A 21,025-nucleotide genomic window follows, 5' to 3' on the forward strand; every position below is an offset into this window, starting at 1 on the left:
ATGACGGACCGAATGGAAATCTAATGGACTTTTACATTTTTTTTACTAAATGAGACACCGAGAATGTACAAAACCTGTTTCCATATGAGTTGGGAAATTGTGTTGGATGTAAATATAAACAGAATACAATGATTTGCAACAACATGCTTTTTGACAACGTTTAATCAATGTTGGATTTTGACGTGGATTTGACCATTGGATTTTGGTTATTTCCCAAGCAGTATTCTACGACACAAATACAACATTCACACAACATGCCTTTTGACGACGTTTATTCAATGTCAAGTTGTGACCTTGACTTGACCATTGAAATTGGGTTATTTCGGAACCAATACCAAACAACACAAAATACAACATTGAAACAATATTCTTTGAGACAACGTTTATTCAATGTCGGGTTGTGATGTTGATTTGACCATTGAATTTTGGTTATTTCCCAACCAATATTCCACAACTCAAATACAATAATCAAACAACATGTTTTTAGATGACATTTCATTGAATTGAATTGAATTATATTTATATAGCGCTTTTCTCTAGTGACTCAAAGCGCTTTACATAGTGACACCCAATATCTAAGTTACATTTAAAGCAGTATGAGTGGCACTGGGAGCAGGTGGGTAAAGTGTCTTGCCCAAGGACACAACGGCAGTGACTAGGTTGGCAGAAGCGGGAATCAAACCTGCAACCCTCAAGTTGCTGGCACGGCCACTCTACCAACCGAGCTATACCGCTTTCATTAATGTTAGCTTCTGACGTTGATTTGACTATTGAATTTTGGTTATTTGCCTACCAATTTTTTTCACAACACACGTGTAACGTTGAAACAAAATGCTTTTTGACGACGTTTAATCTATGTTGGATTTTGACGTTGATTTGACCATTGAATTTTGGTTATTTCCCAACCAATATTCTACAACTCGAATACAATAATCAAACAACATGCTTTTAGATGACATTTCATTAATGTTAGCTTCTGACGTTGATAGAAGTAGAAGCATTTAAGTCTCACCTTAAAACTCATCTGTATACTCTAGCCTTTAAATAGACCTCCTTTTTAGACCAGTTGATCTGCCGCTTCTTTTATTTTTTCTCCTATGTCCCCCCCTCCCTTGTGGAGGGGGTCCGGTCCGATGACCATGGATGAAGTACTGGCTGTCCAGAGTCGAGACCCAGGAAGGACCGCTCGCCTGTATCGGTTGGGGACATCTCTACGCTGCTGATCCGCCTCCGCTTGAGATGGTTTCCTGTGGACGGGACTCTCGCTGCTGTCTTGGATCCGCTTGAACTGAACTCTCGCGGCTGTGTTGGAGCCACTATGGATTGAACTTTCACAGTATCATGTTAGACCCGCTTGACATCCATTGCTTTCGGTCCACATCTGAGGTCCTCTCCAAGGTTTCTCATAGTCAGCATTGTCACTGGCGTCCCACTGGATGTGAATTCTCCCTGCCCACTGGGTGTGAGTTTTCCTTGCCCTTTTGTGGGTTCTTCCGAGGATGTTGTAGTCGTAATGATTTGTGCAGTCCTTTGAGACATTTGTGATTTGGGGCTATATAAATAAACATTGATTGATTGATTGATTGATTTGACTATTGAATTTTGGTTATTTCCCTACCAATTTTTTTCACAACACATGTGTAACGTTGAAACAAAATGCTTTTTGACGACGTTTAATCTATGTTGGATTTTGACGTGGATTTGACCATTGAATTTTGGTTATTTCCCAACCAATATTCTACAACTCAAATACAATAATCAAACAACATGCTTTTAGATGACATTTCATTAATGTTAGCTTCTGACGTTGATAGAAGTAGAAGCATTTAAGTCTCACCTTAAAACTCATCTGTATACTCTAGCCTTTAAATAGACCTCCTTTTTAGACCAGTTGATCTGCCGCTTCTTTTATTTTTTCTCCTATGTCCCCCCCTCCCTTGTGGAGGGGGTCCGGTCCGATGACCATGGATGAAGTACTGGCTGTCCAGAGTCGAGACCCAGGATGGACCGCTCGCCTGTATCGGTTGGGGACATCTCTACGCTGCTGATCCGCCTCCGCTTGAGATGGTTTCCTGTGGACGGGACTCTCGCTGCTGTCTTGGATCCGCTTGAACTGAACTCTCGCGGCTGTGTTGGAGCCACCATGGATTGAACTTTCACAGTATCATGTTAGACCCGCTCGACATCCATTGCTTTCGGTCCACATCTGAGGTCCTCTCCAAGGTTTCTCATAGTCAGCATTGTCACTGGCGTCCCACTGGATGTGAATTCTCCCTGCCCACTGGGTGTGAGTTTTCCTTGCCCTTTTGTGGGTTCTTCCGAGGATGTTGTAGTCGTAATGATTTGTGCAGTCCTTTGAGACATTTGTGATTTGGGGCTATATAAATAAACATTGATTGATTGATTTGACTATTGAATTTTGGTTATTTCCCAACCAATTCTTTTCACAACACATGTGTAACGTTGAAACAAAATGCTTTTTGACGACGTTTAATCTATGTTGGATTTTGACGTTGATTTGACCATTGAATTTTGGTTATTTCCCAACCAATATTCTACAACTCAAATACAATAATCAAACAACATGCTTTTAGATGACATTTCATTAATGTTAGCTTCTGACGTTGATAGAAGTAGAAGCATTTAAGTCTCACCTTAAAACTCATCTGTATACTCTAGCCTTTAAATAGACCTCCTTTTTAGACCAGTTGATCTGCCGCTTCTTTTATTTTTTCTCCTATGTCCCCCCCTCCCTTGTGGAGGGGGTCCGGTCCGATGACCATGGATGAAGTACTGGCTGTCCAGAGTCGAGACCCAGGATGGACCGCTCGTCGGGATCCAGGATGGACCGCTCGCCTGTATCGGTTGGGGACATCTCTACGCTGCTGATCCGCCTCCGCTTGAGATGGTTTCCTATGGACGGGACTCTCGCTGCTGTCTTGGATCCGCTTGAACTGAACTCTCGCGGCTGTGTTGGAGCCACTATGGATTGAACTTTCACAGTATCATGTTAGACCCGCTCGACATCCATTGCTTTCGGTCCACATCTGAGGTCCTCTCCAAGGTTTCTCATAGTCAGCATTGTCACTGGCGTCCCACTGGATGTGAGTTTTCCTTGCCCTTTTGTGGGTTCTTCCGAGGATGTTGTAGTCGTAATGATTTGTGCAGTCCTTTGAGACATTTGTGATTTGGGGCTATATAAATAAACATTGATTGATTGATTGATTGATTTGACTATTGAATTTTGGTTATTTCCCAACCAATTCTTTTCACAACACATGTGTAACGTTGAAACAAAATGCTTTTTGACGACGTTTAATCTATGTCGGATTTTGACGTGGATTTGACCATTGAATTTTGAGTATTTCCCTACCAACATTCTACAACACAAATACAACGTTTTTTCAATGTCAGGCTGTGACCTTGACTTGACCATTGAAATTTGGTACCAAGCAATATTCGCAACACAAAATGCAACATTGAAACAACATTGTTTGTTGTTGTTTATTCAATGTCAGGTTGTGATGTTGACTTGACCATTGACATGTGGTCATTTCCCCGACCAACAACGTTGATCCAACGTTAGACCTCAACCTTGCCTCAATGTAGAAATCCAACTATTTTGCTGCGTTGTCCCAAAGTCAGTTTGAAAGGACATGTAGGTATAATCAATGTCTTGTTCCTGCTGGGTGTGCTGTCTCAGAAGACAGGGATGTACCAGAGGTATTTTTATGGTGAGTTCAAGGACCGCTGAATCAAGATAAGCGTGATATGGAAGGTTCATTCCGTTACGTCCCTAAGTGTGTGTCGTGACAACCTTTTCTGGCGGCCATTTGTTTGCCTGGAGCTCTTCAGTGAAGTGAAACTCGCAAGCTGTCCTCCAGTCTCTACCTCCAAATTCAGTCTGCAGATGACCCAGCGCTGAGCCTCGGCGGCCGTGTTGGTCCCGCGCGTAGACGGCCATTTTTAAAGTGCACTTTTGGAGCTCCTCGGCAGATCTGACGGTCCACAGCAGGATTGGCTTGAGGCCGGCGTGGACGGAGGCGTGGGTGAAGGACGGGTGCAGAGGCGGGAGGCAGCCCAGCACGGATGCATCCTCCAGACTGTGTGAGCAGCCCGTGAGGCTGAGGATGCTGATGGTCAGGGTTTGACCCTCTGGGGAGAAAAGCATGGTAAAACGGAGGCATTGTGTCGGTGAGGGTTTGACGCCGTGGTTTAACGGCACCAGTGGGAGGGGTTCCTCCGGCGTGGTCGGAGAGTGTGTGGGCTCGGGAGAAAAACCATCGCCGGTCACAGTGCAGCGCCTCTGCAGGGCCTGCCGTCTTTTGGACAGCAGTTTAGGAAACGAGGGCAGCGAAGCACGGCTGCCACTCATGGGTTCATAAAGAGGCGGAGTTAATAGCGGCGTGCTGAGGCGGCGAAGGGAGAAAAAAGACTCCTTCCTATCACACGCTTTACTGGAAAACGACCAGGAAGTCAATTCGGGCTCAAAGGCTGCGGGGCTGGCGAAGGTGGACGGGTAGTCCAGCGTGTCTCCAGCCAGCTCCTCATATTGCCGTCTGGGCGACGCCTCGGCCGTTGGATCGGAGTCAAGACTTTCTCGGTCGTCACAACAGATGCGACTTCTCCAGCAGCACAGGACACATCCCAGGAGCAAAGACAGACAGAACGCGATGAGTCCGACCAGGAGGAGGATTTGAAGGTTGACTGCGGACAACAACAAAATAAGAACAGGGGTTTGGAATCACGGTACAAAGACTTGGATCAGGGCAAGTCAACAAATCCGGCCGGGGAGTGACTTTATACCGGGAGTTCAGCTCAAAGCTTGTAGGACAAAACACTTGGAAGCAAATTGCTAAAAACACTCGAGTGCTCCTGTCGTGAAGGAACTTGGACCAGTGGAACACTTTGGCAGATCCTTGCATTGACAGTTTAGCCTTGTTAGCAAAAACAACAAACTTGTACTTCACATAACCCAGGTGACCTTTAAGGCACCCCTTTAAGTCCTCTCCTTTTTGGTTGTTCTTGTTTCCTAACTCACTTGTTTACTTCAGTACTGGGCTTCCCTGCTTGGGCTGCTGCCCCCACGACCCGACCTCAGATAAGCAGAAGAAGAAGAAGGGACGGCGTGGCGCAGTGGGAGAGTGACCGTGCGCAACCCGAGGGTCACTGGTTCAAATCCCACCTAGAACCAACCTCGTCACGTCCGTTGTGTCCTGAGCAAGACACTTCACCCTTGCTCCTGATGGGTGCTGGTTGGCGCCTTGCATGGCAGCTCCCTCCATCAGTGTGTGAATGTGTGTGTGAATGGGTAAATGTGGAAGTAGTGTCAAAGCGCTTTGAGTACCTTGAAGGTAGAAAAGCGCTATACAAGTACAACCCATTTAAGATGGATGGATGGATGATTGATTGAAAAGTCCGTCGCCAAGGTCCTTAGCTTTCTAGAAACGACCTAGTTGAACATCCTTGACCTTACAGCAGGATTGATTGATTGATTGATACTTTTATCAGTAGATTGCACAGTACAGTACATATTCCCTACAATTGACCACTAAATGGTAACACCCCAATAAGTTTTTCAACTTGTTTAAGTCGGGGTCCACGTTAATCAATTCATGGATGTAAATAGTTAATGACTTTACCTTCCAGTTGTTTGGTGAAGAGCACCTGAACCAGAAGCCAGAAGAAGAGGATGACCATGATGACCTCGATCATCCCCTTGGAGCAAAAGAGCACCACCGACTGCCAGAGAGGCTGACCTGGGTACTCCTGGTCATGATAAGGCATGCTGAGCAGATGTCTCGCTACGAACCAGTCGGCCTCGTAAAGTTATTGTTGGGACTGCAAGCAAACATCCTCAGCGTTCAGCTCTTCCTGTCCAAGCATCTTTTTGTCCTTCCAACGAAAACTTCCTCCACAGATCTTCCCAAGCCAAAGAGAAACATTTGAAAGGCAGATTATGACCGTGGTTCCTGGTAAAAGTAGGACAGGGAGTTATTCATCCGGAGTGCTTGTGACAGAATTAGTTGTAGCAGTAGAGGGTGGGGTCTGTGGGCGCTGAGCTCCATCTCATTATCAAGACACATCTTTGGATTCTCCCAGCTGTCCATCACCACATAATGCAAGAATACTGCAATCCGGCCCAAAAAAACCCCCACCCCACTGCCTCCTATCACCGCATTTTTTTTTTTGTTATTTCATACTTGACTTGATGATGTAGTTAGAAAAAAAAAAGGATCAGAATCAAAGCAATAGTTTAAAATGTACTTTTACTGACCCTGCTCACTTTTGGCAATATAGTGCATGTTGCCAGACTTAATTGTTGTTGACGAACCCCAAGATGCAGAGACGGAGGCAGGCATGGAATATGAAAACATGATTTAATTCAATCCAAACAAGAACAAACAAAAAGCACGCACGTGGGCGGAATAACAAACTAAGGGAGCTAGCACTGGAAGCTACAAAACAAAAAGGAACTTTAGCATGGAAGCTAGTGGATAGCCAACAGAAAAACTGGAAATAACTAATGGTAACAGAAATAGCTTACCGCTACGAGGACCAGGACAAAATGTAGCATGACAGGTAGTAGCTGTAACAAAACGACATGACAGGTAGCACGACAAGAGTGATATGTGGCAACGGCAATACAATGATCCAGCAACTGACACAAGACAAAGCAGGTACAAATAGGAGCAGGCTGATTGGCAACAGGTGTGGCCAGGTGCCAATCAGCCGCAGCTGAGGAGGAACACAGCACTCAGGGAACAAGACAGGAAGCTGACAAAATAAGAGCACTACACAGGAACTAAAGACAGGAGATACCAAACAGAGGAAAGAGACAAACGCAGAGGAAAAAACTAAAACACAGACAAACTGTCAGGTTAAAGTCTGACACGTGTATTGTGCACACATCATTTAACAAATTAACATCTATTGATATAAAGTGGGTTTGATTTTTTTATCATTATTGTTTATGTTTTACTTCCTTTTTTGGCAAAAATATTTACTGTTTTGTTTTTTAACTGGATATTGTGTCCTTTTGAGCTGCGTGTCAACTGCAAGTCTAAGATTTTCAAAGAAAAAAACAGAAGAAAAAGAAATTAAAAAAGAAGTCTTAGTGAATGTGTAACGCCAAAACTGGGCGGGAAGATGTTTCAAGTGCTGCCCTGGTGGAACATCTCTCTCTCCATGGCCAGTTCCAGTTCGGGGGGGGGGCCGATGGACGCGCGAGCGCAGTTCATTCGGTTCGTTTTGGATTGCGTTCGAACTTCCAATATTCGCACGCTGACCCAGCCTCTTGATCCCTTGAGCAAGGCACCGAAGCGACTCACCTGGTAGTCCGTCCATCCATCCATCCATCATCTTCCGCTTATCCGAGGTCGGGTCGCGGGGGCAGCAGCCTAAGCAGGGAAGCCCAGACTTCCCTATCTCCAGCCACTTCGTCTAGCTCTTCCCGGGGGATCCCGAGGCGTTCCCAGGCCAGCCGGGAGACATAGTCTTTCCAACGTGTCCTGGGTCTTCCCCGTGGCCTCCTACCAGCTGGACGTGCCCTAAACACCTCCCTAGGGAGGCGTTCGGGTGGCATCCTGACCAGATGCCCGAACCACCTCATCTGGCTCCTCTCGATGTGGAGGAGCAGCGGCTTTACTTTGAGCTCCTCCCGGATGGCAGAGCTTCTCACCCTATCTCTAAGGGAGAGACCCGCCACACGGCGGAGGAAACTCATTTCGGCCGCTTGTACCCGTGATCTTATCCTTTCGGTCATGACCCAAAGCTCATGACCATAGGTGAGGATGGGAACGTAGATCGACCGGTAAATTGAGAGCTTTGCCTTCCGGCTCAGCTCCTTCTTCACCACAACGGATCGATACAACGTCCGCATTACTGAAGACGCCGCACCGATCCGCCTGTCGATCTCACCATCCACTCTTCCCCCACTCGTGAACAAGACTCCTAGGTACATGAACTCCTCCACTTGGGGCAGGGTCTCCTCCCCAACCCGGAGATGGCACTCCACCCTTTTCCGGGCGAGAACCATGGACTCGGACTTGGAGGTGCTGATTCTCATTCCGGTCGCTTCACACTCGGCTGCGAACCGATCCAGTAAGAGCTGAAGATCCCGGCCAGATGAAGCCATCAGGACTACATCATCTGCAAAAAGCAGAGACCTAATCCTGCGGTCACCAAACCGGAACCCCTCAACGCCTTGGCTGCGCCTAGAAATTCTGTCCATAAAAGTTATGAACAGAATGGGTGACAAAGGACAGCCTTGGCGGAGTCCAACCTTCACTGGAAACGTGTCCGACTTACTGCCAGCAATGCGGACCAAGCTCTGACACTGATCATACAGGGAGTGGACCGCCACAATCAGACAGTCCCATACCCCATACTCTCTGAGCACGACACAGGACTTCCCGAGGGACACGGTCGAATGCCTTCTCCAAGTCCACAAAGCACATGTAGACTGGTTGGGCAAACTCCCATGCACCCTCAAGAACCCTGCTGAGAGTATAGAGCTGGTCCACAGTTCCACGACCAGGACGAAAACCATACTGTTCCTCCTGAATCCGAGGTTCGACTATCCGGCGAAGCCTCCTCTCCAGTACACCTGAATAAACCTTACCGGGAAGGCTGAGGAGTGTGATCCCACGATAGTTGGAACACACCCTCCGGTCCCCCTTCTTAAAGAGAGGAACCACCACCCCGGTCTGCCAATCCAGAGGTACCGCCCCCGATGTCCACGCGATGCTGCAGAGTCTTGTCAACCAAGTCTGTCATGGTGCTTAAACTCACAGCGCAAAGTCTCTCAAGCATACTTATATATATAATATATATATATATATACATAAATATATATATAGAGTTTACAGTTAATTGGGCATTACAATAATAATAATAAAGATCTGACCCGACCTCGGATAAGCGGAAGAAGATGGATGGATGGATGGAATAATAATAAAGAAATAAAAAACTAGCAGACACTACCCGGAAGACCCGATCAGTCCACGCACGTCACTACCAAGGGGTAGATTTACTAAAAATAATAATCAGCAGTATTATCCCCGCAATTACAACTACTTTTAAGCTCTTGTCATTGCATCAAAATGACACACGAGGGCGCCACTGACTCGTAATTTCTATTTTAAATACATATATATTTTAAAAGTGGAACTTAACTTAAACCTTTATTTGCGGCCCAACAAAGAGTCTAATTTGAAATCATCAGTATTGTGAAATGATGCTTATCTGATGTAAATAAAGCAGAAAAAAAAAAGATATATTTATTTGCCATTTAAAGCTGCTGAGCACATCGTTCGGATTTCAAAAAAATTCCGTATTCTAGTAGTTTTTTTGCATGTAATATTTTTATATGATTATGTTACTGAAATAAATAAAGACCAAAAAAACCCAAAATAATCGCCATAAATCAAGTTGACAGGAAGTGACGTAGAACTCGCGCATGCGTGTACCAATCGGACTAGCATGTTGCTACCATGGGTTTTATGCGAGGAAATCCGTGTGCGCGTGCGTGTGCGTGTGCGCGTGCGTGTGCGTGTGCGCTTTTTAAAAGGCGTACATCACATTTTGTGAAGAACTTTGAAGCAAGCACTATTTGTTGGGTTGTTGATGTTTAGCCTTGCCTCAGACCCAGTGGCGGAGATAGACTTTTATCCTTGGGGTGGCCAAGGCTATTTCAGGGGGTCCACAGACTATAACAATTCATTTTTTTCTTGACTTATCAATTGCAATCGGCACGGCAAATGTGGAAATGTACATACTAAGCACACAGGAGATGAGATTTATGTATATATAATTTGCAGTTTATTAACAATGCAGAAATTGTAGAACACAACTTGGCAACTTAATTACTGAACTGAGCATGTGACTGTTTCTGTCTATGCCAGGGGTGCCCATTACGTCGATCGCGAGCTACCAGTCGACCGCGGGGGGTGTGTCAGTCGATCTCCAGCCAGGCTTTTAAAAAAAATAGACCTAAAAATGAGTGATCATCAATCTTCACCAAGACGTCACTTAAATGACATTCACGGTACCGGAGGGTCTTGTGAGATGATGCTGGCTGCTGCAAGATCATTATTATGAAAATATGACCGAGAGGAAGGCCAGAAACACTTTTTATTTCAACAGACTCTCGCGCCGTACCTTCCGTCAAAACTCTAAAGGCCGACTGCACATTTCCTATCTTCACAATAAAAGCCCTGCTTCATGCTGCCTGTGCTAACAAAATAAGAGTCTCAGAAAGCTAGCGTGCACAAGTGATGTGCACGCCAGCTTTCTGAGGGATCGCTTGTGCACGCCAGTTTTCCGAGACTCTGTATTTAGTTAGCGCAGGCAGCATGAAGCAGGGCTTTTATTGTGAAGATAGGAAATGTGCAGTCGGCCTTTAGAGTCTGTTGAAATAAAAAGTGTTTCTCGCCTTCCTCTCTGTCATTTTTTCATAATAATGAACTGGCAGCAGCCAGCGTCATCTCACAAGACCCTCGGGTGCCGTGAATGTCAATCAAGCAAGCTACGGAATTTGCCGCCAATGTTTTTCTTGTAAAGTGTATGGAAGCTGGATGAATTAGATGCCAAAAACCAACCACTTTCATGTGGTATTGTACAGAAAGGACAACTTTTTTTCTCCTCCATTTGAAAATGTGGGCGTTATCATCATTACTGTCTGATTCCAATCAATGCAAGTCATCAGAATCAGGTAATACACCAACTTATATTCTTGTCTTTGTGAAAGAAAGACATCTATATGTGTTACACATGCTTGTATTATCATTAAACACATTTAACTTGTTTACAAAAATGTCTCTTTCATAAATAAATACATATAAATGATATATATAAATGAGGTAGATCCCCTCGAGTTGGTCAATTGAAAAGTAGCTCGCCTGCAGAAAAAGTGTGGGCACCCCTGGTCTATGTTCTGACCTGGTGAAGATGGGCTGTGCTGTGTTGCGAGTTCTCTCTCCCGACTAGTCCCAGGAAGGGAGCTGCCATCTTTTTCTTCTTTGTCTAATGGAACTACATTGCATAAAAATGAAAATATTAGTGTAAGTAAAATGAACATACAACCACCATCAAAAAACAACACTTCAGAATATCTAAAAATAAACTTAGTGGTTCCTACACATTTGAAATTTCCAGACCCTAATTCCCAGACTTCTCAGTAAAAAAAAGAATCCAATAATTTGTGACATTTGAGATGAGTATATCATGTGAATAAATTATGCAATTCATCATGGAAATCATTTGTTATCATGATTGAATTTGTATGCCATTAAGTCACCAAATTATTTCCAGAAGATTCGATTAGATTAGATAGTACTTTATTTATTCTGTCAGGAGAGTTCCTTCAGGAAAATTACAATTTTCAGCACAATCCCATTCAAGATCAGACAAACATTACAGGGGGACAGAACAGGATCGCTGACGGGGGAATAGAAGATTAAAATAAAAATAAAAAAATAAAAAATAAAAATAGGTCTTAGCCTGGGCCCTGGAGTGGGGGTGCAGACTGAGGCCAAGGGAAAAAAAACAAAAACAACTCATAGCCATAGTACACATCCCTCTTCCATGTGTGTAAGAGGGAAACATCAAGAGGACATTAAAGACATTAAAGCAGCAAATACAACCAGACACTTCTACATACAGCTATGAATAAAAAGTAAAAGAAACATATCCACTGTGGTGGCCTCTGCGGTGTTCCACACCATTGTCCACTGGGGAGGAGGGAGCATAGTCAGAGACAGGAGCAGACCCAACAAAGCAACCAAGACAGCCGACTCCACTCTCGGCCAGTGTCCAGTCCGCATGGATGAGCGAGGATACGTCCAAGGTGACTGAGGTGTCCGACACCTGCTCACCCAGCCCGGACACCGCCAAGCCTCTCCGTCCCAGCGCTCAGTGCTAGCTCCACAGTCCTGTCCCCTCATCCGCATCTCCTCCAGTCCCTCCAAACAGACTCCGGTGTAGCAGAGACCCAGCAGCTGGTCTCTATGGCCAAAAGGCTCCCGGGAGGCAGATCCAAAAGTCCACAAAAAAAGCACCACAAAGGTCACAAAAGTGGCACCCCTTGTCACACAGTCCCAAAGGGTCCCGGACCAAAATGCAAAAAAATATAATAAGACATGAAAACAAGAGGGAAACACAAAAGGATGACACAAGAGCACAGAGCTCCTGCCTACAGCAGCCACTACAGCAGCGCCATCTTGGGGGGAAAAAAAAAAAAAAAAAAAAAGATTGTAGATAGGTAGTGTATGCAAAATAATTAACCCACAAATCTCAAGATAACTTAGATATGTATAAATCTATTTCCATCTTCTATATTACTACAGACCTGGAAATGTAGAAAATCCAAACTTTCCATACTAGCGTAGGAACCCAGTAACTTCAAATGACTTAAGTGAGCATGTGACTGCTTCTATGCTCTGTCCTGCTGATGATGGGCCGTGTGCATCACATTTTTTCCTCCTGACTCGTCCCAGGACTGCTGGCGGACCTGAATCCTGGCTGTTTGTCCGCCTCATCTTTTCCTGACCCTGACTTGCTTCTTTTTAAAAAGAGGTCATAAATCTTCTCCCCCTGCCTTTTCATTCTCAACTGACCCTATGAAAAAAATAAGCCGGTCTTGTTAACGTTACTCCTGGCATCACTTACAATCACAAAGTGTTATTAAATCTCCACTTCAAGCCTAAAACATGTCTGGGCAAATAAACCACTGTAGACCTAAGTTTAACATTCAGACTTTTCAGTTAGTTGGCAGCAGGCTAACTAGCGTGTGAACGTTACAACAGAGCATGAAACAGCTAGCTGGCTGGCTGATTCTCCGCTAGGTTCATTCCTCTAGAACAGTGGTTCTCAACCTTTTTTCAGTGATGTACCCCCTGTGAACATTTTTTTAATTCAAGTACCCCCTAATCCGGGGGTCGGGAACCTTTTTGGCTGAGAGAGCCATGAAAGCCAAATATTTCAAAATGTATTTCCGTGAGAGCCATATAATATTTTTAACACTAAATACAACTAAATGCGTGCATTTTTAAGTAAAACCAACATTTTTAGAGTATAGTAAGTTTCTTATTATTTTTAATAAAATTGTTATTCTGAAAGTTAACCAATAATAAGTATAATACTTCTTACTATTAATGCGACATCTTGAACAGGTGCGATAGAAAACGGATGGTTGGATTAAAATGCATGAGAATGTTTTATAATTTGAAGGTCATTTTTAACGGCTTCACGGTGGTAGAGGGGTTAGTGCGTCTGCCTCACAATACGAAGTTCCTGTAGTCCTGGGTTCAATCCCATTCTCGGGATCTTTCTGTGTGGAGTTTGCATGTTCTCCCCGTGAATGCGTGGGTTCTACTCCGGCTTCCTCCCACCTCCAAAGACATGCACCTGGGGATAGGCCCCTCCCACCTCCAAAGACATGCACCTGGGGATAGGCCCCTCCCACCTCCAAAGACATGCACCTGAGGATAGGCCCCTCCCACCTCCAAATACATGCACCTGGGGATAGGTTGATTGGCAACACTAAATGGTCCCTAGTGTGTGAATGTTGTCTGTCTATCTGTGTTGGCCCTGTGATGAGGTGGCCACTTGTACAGGGTGTACCCCGCCTTCCGCCCGATTGTAGCTGAGATAGGCGCCAGCGCGACCCCGTTAGGGACAAGCGGTAGAAAACGGATGGATGGATGGAGGTTATTTTTAACACTGTGATTACCAGCGGAATTATTAATTACTTATGTTAAGCAATGTCAGCTAAGATTTATCTGAGAGCCAGATGCAGTCATCAAAAGAGCCATATCTGGCTCTACAGCCATAGGTTCCCTACCCCTGATCTAATCACAGCAAAGCATTTTCGGTTGAAAAAAAAGAGATAAAGAAGTAAAATACAACACTATGTCATCAGTTTCTGATTTATTAAATTGTATAAGAGTGCAAAATATTGCTCATTTGTAGTGGTTTTTCTTGAACTATTTGGGGAAAAAAAGATATAAAAATAAGTAAAAACTTTTTGAAAAATAAACCAGTGATTCAATGATAAATGCAGATTTCTCCACATAGAAGTAATCATCAACTTAAAGAGCCCTCTTTGGGGATTGTAATAGAGATCCATCTGGATTCATCAACTTAATTTTTAACATTTCTTCACAAAAACAGAAATCTTTAACATCAATATTTATGGAACATGTCCCCAAAAAATCTAGCTGTCAACACTGAATATTGCATTGTTGTATTTCTTTTCACACTTTATGAACTTACATTCATATTTTGTTGAAGTATTATTCAATAAATATATTTATAAAGGATTTTTGAATTGTTGCTATTTTTAAAATATTTTAGAACAATCTCAAGTACCCCTTGGCATACCTTCAAGTACCCCCATTTGAGAAGCACTGCTGTAGAATCATTGGAGAAAGACGTAAATATAAATAGTGACCAAATGAATGAAAGGAGACGTTGGCGGCTGTTGGAATGAAGACACCATGAGATGTAACATTAATGCCGTGGCTCTCTGCTTGTAGAAAAAACAACTTCTATCTACAAAAGTTATTTTAAACAGTGACTCATTAGGACACCGCCGTTAAACTTACTTTACGACGAGAAGGTTATCCTTCTTTTTCTTTGTAACTTCGTTGATGTCTGCTCTCCAGCAACGATAATTGACTGCAGTTTAAATCTTCTTCTTCTTCAGTGGGGGTTCTTCTTCTTCTCCCCCTATGAACGTGGCTGGCAAGGCTTTGTGGTACATAGCGCCAACTACTGTACAGGAGGGACTTTGCAGTCTTCTTCTTCTTCTTCTTTTGTTTTTATGGCGGTTGGCAAGCAACCTTCTGGTGTGCATTACCGCCACCTACTGTAATGGAGTGTGGACCGAGGTGGATCCCTACTCTATATTCTTTTACTTAACCCAGTGTTTTTTAAATATGTGTATATTGCTTTATATCCTATGTTTTCTGAATGCAATCCTAATATATCTCCCACTTCTAACCTAATATTTTCTTTTGCTAACTTATTTTCCAGTATTTCTCTTTCTCTATTATATTTCCTACATTGTATTAAGACATGGTCAACATTTTCTATCTGGTGGCAAAAATCACACAGCCCTGTAGTATGTTTGCCTATCAATTTTAGTGAACTATTTAGGTATGTATGGCCTACTCTCATTCTAGTAATAATGTCTTCTTCTTTCCTATTTCTACCCCCTCCTCTCATGACACCTACTTTCCTCTGGACTTTGTAAAACTCTCTACCTTTTATTTCCTTATTCCAATTATCCTGCCACTTTTTATTGTGTTCTATCCTAATGATGCTCTTCACTTCTTCTTTACTGTGCTTAATCTCCATGTTTACTTCTGTTTTAGTGCTTGCTTGTTTTGCGTATCTATCAGCTAACTCATTTCCCTCAACTCCTACATGAGCAGGAACCCAGAGAAATGTTACCACACCTCCCGCTTTATTTATCCTGTAGATTGCCTGAACTATTTCATAAACTATATCTAGTCTTGTTTCTGATGCTATGTTTTTTATGCTCGTCAATGCACTGCTGGAGTCCGAGCACACGACTACTTTCCTAGCTTTGTTTTCCTCTATCCAGTTAACTGCCATATAAATTGCTACCAATTCCCCCGTAAAAACAGATAGTTTATCACTAATTATTTTATTCAACACTATATTTCCTTGTGGGATAACTGCAGCAGCTCCTACTTTACTATTTATAGTTTTTGATGCATCTGTGAATATCATAATATTATCAAAAAACATTTCCTCAATCCGTTGTTCTATTTGGTAACTATTTAAATGTATATTCTTCAGTAATTGCATGTTTACCTTTGGGTTGTCATACATCCACGGTGGTATTGCAGGAATTGGTACTGTAGGGCTCACTTTAATATTGTCAATTTGTGTTTTTTTACATATATCTCCTATTATCCACCCAAAACTATTCATTTTTTTCTTCCCTTTTTCTTGGCAGTTTAGTAGCACTTGACGGGTTGGATGTCCTTGCTTGGATCCTTTGAAGTTTGCCCAATAAACTGCTGAGAGTTGATCTCTCCTCATGTCCAAAGGTTTTTCATTCATTTTTACTTGTAATGCTGCCACTGGAGTAGATTTAGTAGTTCCACAACATAATCTTAACGCCTGCGACTGGATCCGGTCTATTTTCTAGAGTAGAGTTTTTGAAGCAGATTGATAAATAATGCATCCGTAGTCGATAACAGACCGAATTAAAGTGATATATATTGTTTTCAATGTCAACCTATCAGCCCCCCAATCTTTACCCCTCAAAGCCCTCATTATATTTAACACCTTTTTACTTTTCTCCACTATCTTGCTGATGTGGGTTGACCAGTTCATATTTTTATCAAACCATATTCCCAAATATTTAAATACTTGTACCTCTTCTATGTTTTCTCCACAGAGTTTTATTTGGAGCTTGTTTTGTACTTTCCTCTTCGTAAAATTTCTGACTTTTGTCTTTCCAACAGAGAATCTTAAACCCCAAGCCGTCCCCCAGTCTTGAACATTATTTACCGCTTTTTGAATCTTCTTTTCTATATAATTTGTATTTCTACCTCTCTTCCACATCACTCCATCATCACAAACAATGCCACCTCCACTAACCCTTCCACTTCACTAAAAACTTCATTTATCATGATGGAAAATAGTACTGGACTTATTATACTCCCTTGTGGGGTCCCATTTTCCACTTTGTATTCTCTACTATATTCATTCTCTATTTTTACTAATAATGTTCTACTTGTTAAAAAGTCTTTTATCCATCTGTACATTCTTCCTCTAATCCCAATCTTATTTAGTTTCATCAGCAAGCCCTGTTTCCACAACATATCATACGCTTTCTCTATGTCAAAAAATACCGCAATTATACTTTCTTTATTTATTTGTCCCTTTCTAATTTCCTCTTCCAGCTGCACTGCTGGGTCATTTGTGCTTCTTGCTTTGCGAAAACCACTTTGGTAGTTTTTTATCATTTCTTTTGACTCTAAATAATATATTAATCTTTCATTAATCATTTTTTCCATGACTTTGCCCAAATTTGAGGTCAATGCTATCGGCCTATAATTTCCTGCCTCTTCCGGATCTTTCCCTGGCTTGCATATTGGAATTATTACAGCTGTTTTCCACTCATCTGCTCATTTTCCTTCTTCATATATCCTATTATATAATTTCAAGACCACTTCTTTGCCGATGCTACCTAAATTTTTGATCATTTGATAACTCACCAGGTCTTTCCCTGGCGTCGTATTTTTAACTTTTTTTAAAATTCGAACCATTTCATCCAAAGAAAATGTCATATCCATAGTGTTGATAAAACTATTATCGTTGTCTTCCTTCATTTCCTCAATATTTACACTAATTGTTTCTTCTCTCTTTTGTTTTTCTACATTTCTCAAATGATCATTACTGTGCACTTTAACAAAGGTTTTTGCTAAAAGTTCTGCTTTTTCTTTATTTCCTCCCACACTCCGCGTTCCATCTTTCATCACATGATTTTTATGTTCTTTTCTGAGCCCTGACATTCTCTTGATCATTCCCCACACTTGGCTTAAAGGAGTAGTTCTATTTAGTGTTTCACAAAAAGTTCTCCAATGGTGTTTTCTTGTTTTTTTAATAACATACCTTACTCTAGCTTGATGCCTTTTATATTGGATCATGTCTTGGAAATTATGTGTTCTTCTCAATATTCTAAATGCTCTATTCCGTTCTTGTATTGCATCTGTACACTCTTGTGTCCACCACGGCACTATCTTCCTTTTTCTCCCTATACTATTCCTTGGTATGCTCTGTTCGGCTGCTTCTATTATGCACTTTGTAATATCTGTATTTAATTGTTCAATATCTTGATTTATATCTACTTCCTTTAAAGTTATGTCGGTAATTTCCCTAAATTTCTCCCAGTCACCATGATTATACTTCCATCTTCCTTCTATCCTAGTGCTTTCTGTCCTATGATTTATGTTTATGTGAATGAAGATTGGGTAGTGATCACTTCCCATTGTGCTGTATTTATTTACTTCCCACTCCACCTTTCCTGCTAACCCTTGTGACACTAGTGTTAAATCTATTGCTGTTTCTTTACCCGTGACGACATCCAACCTTGTTCCCGACCCATCATTCACACACACCACTTCTTTTTCCTCCAAAAGTGCTTCCAATGTTTCCCCATTCCAGTCATCCCTTTCACCCCACATTGTGCTATGTGCATTAAAGTCACCACACCAAATAATATTGCCACTCCAGTGCTCCATTATTGTTTCTAGTTGGTGAATTTCTCATTTCTTGCATGGATTATAGAAGTTTAGTACTTTGTATCTTTCTTTATTATTCCATACTTCTACTCCTACTATCTCTAGTTCTTGTTTTACTTTTAATATTGAATAATGCATATCTTCCTAAATAAATATGGCACATCCTCCTCCTTGCCCATCATTCCTATCTTTACGTATCGTTATATATCCTTTTATTATAAAGTTTAATTTTGGCTTCAGCCATGTTTCTTGAATACATATATGTGGTTTATTTTTCATATTATTAATATATCCCTTTAATTCCTGTCCGTTTGCTATTAAACTTCTGGTATTCCACTGAACAATTAACATGGCGTTGGATTGTGGTCACATGACTCGGTCTCGTCTACTCTCTGTAGCTCACCTTGCACCTGTTCCCAGGATAGTTCTTTTAAATTTAAAAACTTTGCTGCTGCTTTGACAATTATTTTGATTTTCTCAGTCTTGTTTCTAGCCTGTTCTGTACAATTTATTACATAAGCCAGGAATACAACTAGTTTGTCCATGGAAATTCCTGTATTTGCTGCGTCTTGTTTTTTATTTATTGAACTATTTTCACTTCTGTCCTGTTCTGCACTTTCTTGATTTCTTATTTTAACTGCCTCTGCGTATGTAATATTTCGTTCAACTCTGATTTGCTGTACTTCTGTTGCCTGTTTTCTTATGATGCAGCCCCCATACGCTGCTGTGTGATTCCCGCCACAATTACAACACTTGACCTGTTCATTTTCTCCACATTGTCCATATTCATGCTCCCCTCCACACCTTCCACATCTCATCTTAGCATGACACACACTACTATGTGCCCATAGCGTTGGCACTTGAAACAACGTACTGGGGGGGGCACGTAAGCTCTAACATAGAAGCTTAGATACCCAATCATGATTCTCTCTGGTAGGACCTCCTCTGCAAATTGCACTAGCACGGATTCGCTCTCAGTCTTTTCACCGTTCCTAAATGCCATCATTCTTTTCATCATAGTGACAGTTCCTCCTTTTATTTCTCTTTTCAGATCACCTAAATTTTCTCCTCTTGGGATTCCTGTCACGACTCCTCTTGCCCCCTTTCGTTCTCCCACTTCGATTTTTTCCTTTATTATTTTGTTGCACAGTTTTTGCAATCGCATTGCTTTGTTCTTTTGCTCTCCATTTTTGCATTTAATCAACAGCCGTCCGTCCCTGAGCACCTTCGCTATCTCCACCTCTCCAATGTCCTTCTTTAATCCCTTAACCAGTGTCATCAAACTAATGTCATTCATATCTTGGTTTGATTTAAATGTATAAATTATCTTATATTCATCCATCATAACCCTTTTCCTCTTATCAACCTCATCGTCTTCATGCACTCTTTTAGTACTCGCCTTTCCTTCACTCCCTCCTCTCCCCTTCTTTCCTCTCTCCCCTCTAGTCCTATCCATTTCCATACTATCCTCATACATCCCGTCACTATCCCCTTCCATCTCGATCCAGTCACAAAACAGCTTATGCTCAACCGCCAAAACAGATTTAGATACTCTCGCCGCCGCCAAATTCACTCCAAATGTTTGGTAGTTCCGCGTCTCTCCTTCCGGAAGCTTCCAACCTCTCCTCAGACCTGGCGACTTTGCAGTCAATAGGCTTCACTGATTTAAAAATGCAACTGGCTCCTTCCGACAAGACGTGCGGTGCTGCGATATGTCAATCATCTGGGGTGGCACCTGGGGGGTCCAATCAGATTTCAGGGGGGGTCCAGTCCTACCCCGGCCTCCCCTTTAGCTCCGCCCCTGCTCAGACCACTGGTGTCCAAGTGAAGGTTCGGGGGCCAATTATTTTTATTTGGCCGTCCAAAGCCCGGAAATAATATGTAGCAATAAAGTACTGTAACTTTTCTTACTATACGTAATTGTTTTTACTATTTTTTACTATATCTAGGGCTTCACGGTGGAAGAGGGGTTAGTGCGTCTGCCTCACAATACGAAGTTCCTGCAGTCCAGGGTTCAAATCCAGGCTCGGGATCTTTCTGTGTGGAGTTTGCATGTTCTCCCCGTGAATGCGTGGGTTCTACTCCGGCTTCCTCCCACCTCCAAAGGCATGCACCTGGGGATAGGCCCCTCCCACCTCCAAAGACATGCACCTGGGAATAGGCCCCTCCCACCTCCAAAGACATGCACCTGGGGATAGGCCCCTCCCACCTCCAAAGACATGCACCTGGGGATAGGCCCCTCCCACCTCCAAAGACATGCACCTGGGGATAGGCCCCTCCCACCTCCAAAGACATGCACCTGGGGATAGGCCCCTCCCACCTCCAAAGACATGCACCTGGGGATAGGCCCCTCCCACCTCCAAAGACATGCACCTGGGGATAGGTTGATTGGCAACACTAAATGGTCCCTAGTGTGTGAATGTTGTCTATTTGTGTTGGCCCTGTGAAGAGGTGGCGACTTGTCCAGGGTGTACCCCGCCTTCCGCCCGACTGTAGCTGAGAAAGGCGCCAGCGCCCCCCGTGACCCCAAAAAGGGAATAAGCGGTAGAAAATGGATGGATGGATGGATATTTCGGGAGGAAAAAAATATACGTACTCCATATAATCGCAAATGTTTACTTAAATATTGTCTAATTATGCAAAAATATATTATTTAACAGTCAAACCATTTCAAAGCAAGTTATCCATTACATTTTGCAATGTAAAAGTAGCAACAGGTTTTATGGTAAAATGGTAAAATT

The 21,025-nt window shown here is 42.7% G+C and overlaps 1 protein-coding gene across 5 annotated transcripts; it reads right to left on the bottom strand.

The window, feature by feature from the left end:
* Positions 1 to 257: 257 nt before the first annotated feature.
* syt18b (synaptotagmin XVIIIb) lies at positions 258 to 20,546 on the bottom strand. 5 transcript variants are annotated; one of them, XM_061917912.1, is made up of 4 exons: positions 14,607 to 20,542; positions 10,942 to 11,034; positions 5,643 to 5,972; positions 258 to 4,707 (listed from the first exon to the last, which is right to left on the bottom strand). In XM_061917912.1, exons 3-4 carry the CDS (start codon positions 5,785 to 5,787, stop codon positions 3,797 to 3,799), a joined length of 1,056 nt encoding a protein of 351 aa, XP_061773896.1. In that variant the 5' UTR covers positions 5,788 to 5,972; positions 10,942 to 11,034; positions 14,607 to 20,542; the 3' UTR covers positions 258 to 3,796. The 5 variants fall into 4 exon arrangements, 1 of the variants encoding a protein (XP_061773896.1); XR_009809076.1 differs by lacking the exon at positions 5,643 to 5,972 and having other exon boundaries at positions 4,571 to 4,707; positions 14,607 to 20,546; XR_009809077.1 differs by lacking the exon at positions 258 to 4,707 and having other exon boundaries at positions 5,800 to 5,972; positions 14,607 to 20,546.
* Positions 20,547 to 21,025: the final 479 nt, after the last annotated feature.

Source organism: Nerophis ophidion, linkage group LG12 (assembly GCF_033978795.1).
Source record: "Nerophis ophidion isolate RoL-2023_Sa linkage group LG12, RoL_Noph_v1.0, whole genome shotgun sequence".
Classification (NCBI taxonomy): Eukaryota; Metazoa; Chordata; class Actinopteri; order Syngnathiformes; family Syngnathidae; genus Nerophis; species Nerophis ophidion.

What these genes read in the sequence shown, in the direction of transcription:
- syt18b (XM_061917912.1), bottom strand. Translation starts at nt 5,787, where the DNA reads ATGCCTTATCATGACCAGGAGTACCCAGGTCAGCCTCTCTGGCAGTCG. An exon ending in CTTCACCAAACAACTGGAAG is followed by an intron (nt 4,708 to 5,642) that starts GTAAAGTCATTA and finishes TGTTGTCCGCAG; the next exon opens with TCAACCTTCAAATCCTCCTC.